At 39.7% G+C, this 3,759-nt stretch overlaps 1 protein-coding gene across 1 annotated transcript in view; it reads right to left on the bottom strand.

The window, feature by feature from the left end:
- Positions 1-3,759, bottom strand: part of PRPF18 (pre-mRNA processing factor 18) — a 46,575-nt gene that overhangs the window by 5,519 nt on the left and 37,297 nt on the right. The window contains exon 8 of the mRNA XM_006894276.1: positions 1,466-1,621. Coding sequence (XP_006894338.1) covers positions 1,466-1,621 — 156 coding nt within the window. The remainder of the gene's footprint in view (positions 1-1,465; positions 1,622-3,759) is intronic.

The raw sequence follows: 3,759 nt of genomic DNA, 5'->3' as shown, positions 1-3,759 counted from the left end.
ACAACAACAACAAAAACATTAAGAAAATACTCTTAAAACTTACTAAGGGAGGTGCTAAGAGATGTTGCTTAGAAATTATTATATTCACTAAAGACAAATTTTTAATACATTCAAGTATTTTTACCTCCACCTTGAAAGTTACAGAAAATTGTTACTATTCATTAAATGTCTGTATCTCTGAGCTCAAAGTTTGCTTGCTAATATCATCATCAGAAAGAAGATGAAAGTATGCATTAATAGTTAAAGTACCTTAAATATAAGTACAGCTAAGTTCTAGTGTTAGAGAGGGTACCACGACGGGCTGCTAACTAGTACAGCTAAGTTCTAGTGTTAGAGAGGGTACCATGACGGGCTGCTAACTAGTAGGACAGCAGATAGAACCACCAATTGCTGCATGGGTGAAAGATGTGCGCTTTCTTCTTGAAAAGACTTGCAGTCTCAGAGCCCAGTAGAGGACTGCATTACGTTGGAAATGGCTCAATGGCAGCTGATAGGGCTTGGAATCCGCACTTATCAACTATCTCGTAATCAAGACACTTGACACTGAAGACCACAGTAAAAACTCTGCTCTCTCTTTTGTGCATTAACAAGGTATACCTATTAGGAATGTCAAATGAAGGTCAGGAGTAATGCTGTGACGGTTAATGCTATGTAAACTTGGTCGACACATAAATGATTCTTGGCCCTTTGACAATTACATGAAGGTGTACTTATCTCCTCCATTTTATGATCTGATACAGTCACGCTCCATTTCATATTCCAATTTGCACATAGTGACATAGTCTTTAGAATCTAACCATGTCAGCAGAAGAAAAGGAGGTTTATAGAAATAGTGGACTTTTATCCTATCATGCTATAATCCTATTTGTTCTAATTCTTTTTCTGCTCTCAAAACTTACCTTTGTGAATCCAGTTTATGCAGAGCATGTACAACATTAAGAAAATAAATTACAAACACTTAAGCCCTATTCACTTAACTCACTCAGTCCCTCATTCATTGTCACTGCATCAGAAACAACTCCTAGCTGACCCTCAGGTATTCAGGGCTATAAAGAGCAGAAGACTGTCCATCTTTCTCCCACAGAGCAGTTGGTGGGTGCACTTATCTAATGAGGTGATAACAGCTGCAACTTAGAAAGCTTTATATTCACTAAAGACAAACTTTTCGGGAGTTCTGCTGGTCTACTAGATAGAGAGCAGTGCTGTCAACTCAAAGGTGGGTGGTTTGAATCCATCAGTTGCTATGAAAGAGAAAGATGGGCAATCTGCTCTTGTGTGATTTAAAGGCCTTGAAAACCTGCTGGAGGGTCAGCTATGAGTCAGTTCCTACTCACTAACAATGAATGAGGGAGTGAAAGACAAACTTTTAATACACCCTTCCCTTTTTTAGTTTAGTACATGTTACTTGAAAGTGAGAAAACTATCAGTATTCTTTAAATCTCTCTAAGCTCTATAAACTGCTCACCTGGATATATTTCCGCTGCGTTTCATCATTTAAAACATGTGCAACATGCTTGGAAAAGATCTTCTCTCTTCCAGCTCTGGCGTGGATCCCAACCATAGTGACACCAATGGGCCAAGGGGCATTCCCAATGGCCATCTGCAGATAAGCATCATTAGCCTAAAAAAAAAAAAAGTACAAGAAGAAATCAGAAAAGCAAAAATAGTGTATGGGTCCAGGTTTTTTACTTCAAGTATTTCACAGCCCTTTGTGACTTAATTTTCAGCCATCTTTTAGGTATGCTCAAAACATTAGCATTTCCACTATCCAGAGAAGAGAAATTAAAATATGGGGTGACTGCCCTGCCCAGGACCATAAGCATCCATGGAAAAAGAGAAACCAAAGTGAACTCTGTGAGTGAAAAATACAAACTCTCCCTTGTGGCTGTTGTTCAATGGGAATTATCTTTCAGCTGTGGAGTTACCAGGTAGGTAATTCGATGCTCTGCGAGGAACTCTAATTTGGCTTTCTTTTAGACCTAGGCTTCTCCATAGGTGGCCACATATAAGACAGAGCTAAGTAGTTTTTCACAATCCAACCTGAAACTGTATCTACTCCCTGCACAGCAGTGCAGACCTCTCAAAGCCGCAGGAGCTCTGTGTGCTGGGAATATCACCTTGGGTCCATAACAGATGTGTAAACAGAGATTAAATGCTGGCCTTCGAGTCAAATGCCTAAAGAATGAGATCGGTGCACTCTGGCCCCTCCAAACTTCCCACCTGCCAAGAACCTTGAAATAAAAGATACAAGAAGTAAAGACAGAGACCAGGGAAGACAAATGGTGCTTTTTTAAAGCAAGGCTAGATAACTGTGAGCCACAAGGACAGGAAGGAAGGGGAAAAGAAAGCCCAGAAAGCAAATAAATTTTAAAAAGACCCTGAGGGTTTCAGAGAAGTTTATATAGCTGAGCCTCGAAGAATTTTTAAGTTCAAAAATTAAACACCTATGTGACATATAGAGTTGGTTTTAAAAAAAATCACATGAGCTAACTGGAAAACCGTTTCCTAATCTAAAAATCATTTCGAACTTGTTCTGTTCTACAGATTTTATTGTTTAAGTGTATATGCCTATTTTGTATATCATTGATACACATGTATAAATTTTAACTAAAGGTATTATTTTTTTTTTTTTTAAAGGTATTATTAACTGACAAAAACCTAGTATTTATTTTCTCCAAATTTAAAAAGAAAAAATTGGTTTCTTTTCAGTAGTTTATATAAAATAAACCTTCACCTGATTCTCCATCTGAGAATGAAGAAAATGAACAAAAGGCAGAGCATTTACTTTGTTGTTGTTGTTGTGTACCGTGGAGCCAGGAATGACCCACAGCTGATCCTCTGGCAGGCATTCAGAGGCAGTTAATCCTCCCACAGTGCAGCTGGTGGCCTTGAACCACGAGCCTTCAGGATTGTAATGCAGCTTCTTGCCACTAATTTACATTTTTTTCACAGTGACAATAACCTTACCCATCCATTCCAATTAAAGCTTCCTTAGCTTAGAACACTAACTCACTGCCTTCAAGTTGGAACCGACTCACGGATAACCTGCCACTGATTCTGAGGCTGTAATCAAATGACAGGAGACTGGAGGTTCTGGAGGAGCCACTGGTAGATTTGAACTGTCAGAGAGGCATTGCCTTATAAAGTATATGAAAATGAAATTTTGAACACAAAGCAAAACAATTTCTCTGGAAAAAAAAATTGTCTCTTTAAGTGATTAAAATCACTACATTAGCCTCTTCAACTTGAAATTGTACCGAAGTGTATCATTCAGTCACCAGAAAAAAGGCAGTGTCTGGTGGCCTAGTGGTGAGGAGTTATGCTGTCAACCCAAAGGCATATGGTTCTAATCCACCAGATGCTCCCTGGGAGAAAGATGGGCAGTCTCTGAAAACTCTCTGGAGGGTCAGCCATGAGACGGTTCTGACTCCATGGCACACAACTGCTATGGAGCATAAATACCGAGAGCTCAGCAGCAGTCAATGTCATCCACTTTTCTACTAGAGTCTCAACTACTGCTCTGCAACAGGAACTGCAACTGTTTCATTGAGATTTTCAACTTCTATTCTCTTGCGCCACTTCTTGTCTACCAATGTTCTGTGTAAGTACTGTCAATCTATCAGCGGAACAGAATATCTGGGAGGCTGAGCTCTATGAGGAGGAATGCAGAATCAGGACTGGAGGGAGACTCATCAACAACCTGCATTATGCAGATGACACAACCCTGCTTGCTGAAACTGAGGAGGACCTGAAGCGCCT

This window comes from Elephantulus edwardii, unplaced genomic scaffold (genome assembly GCF_000299155.1).
Source record: "Elephantulus edwardii isolate Elephantulus edwardi_28Jun2011 unplaced genomic scaffold, EleEdw1.0 scaffold00139, whole genome shotgun sequence".
Taxonomy (NCBI): domain Eukaryota; kingdom Metazoa; phylum Chordata; class Mammalia; order Macroscelidea; family Macroscelididae; genus Elephantulus; species Elephantulus edwardii.
This window is presented reverse-complemented; position numbering and strand designations above follow the sequence as displayed.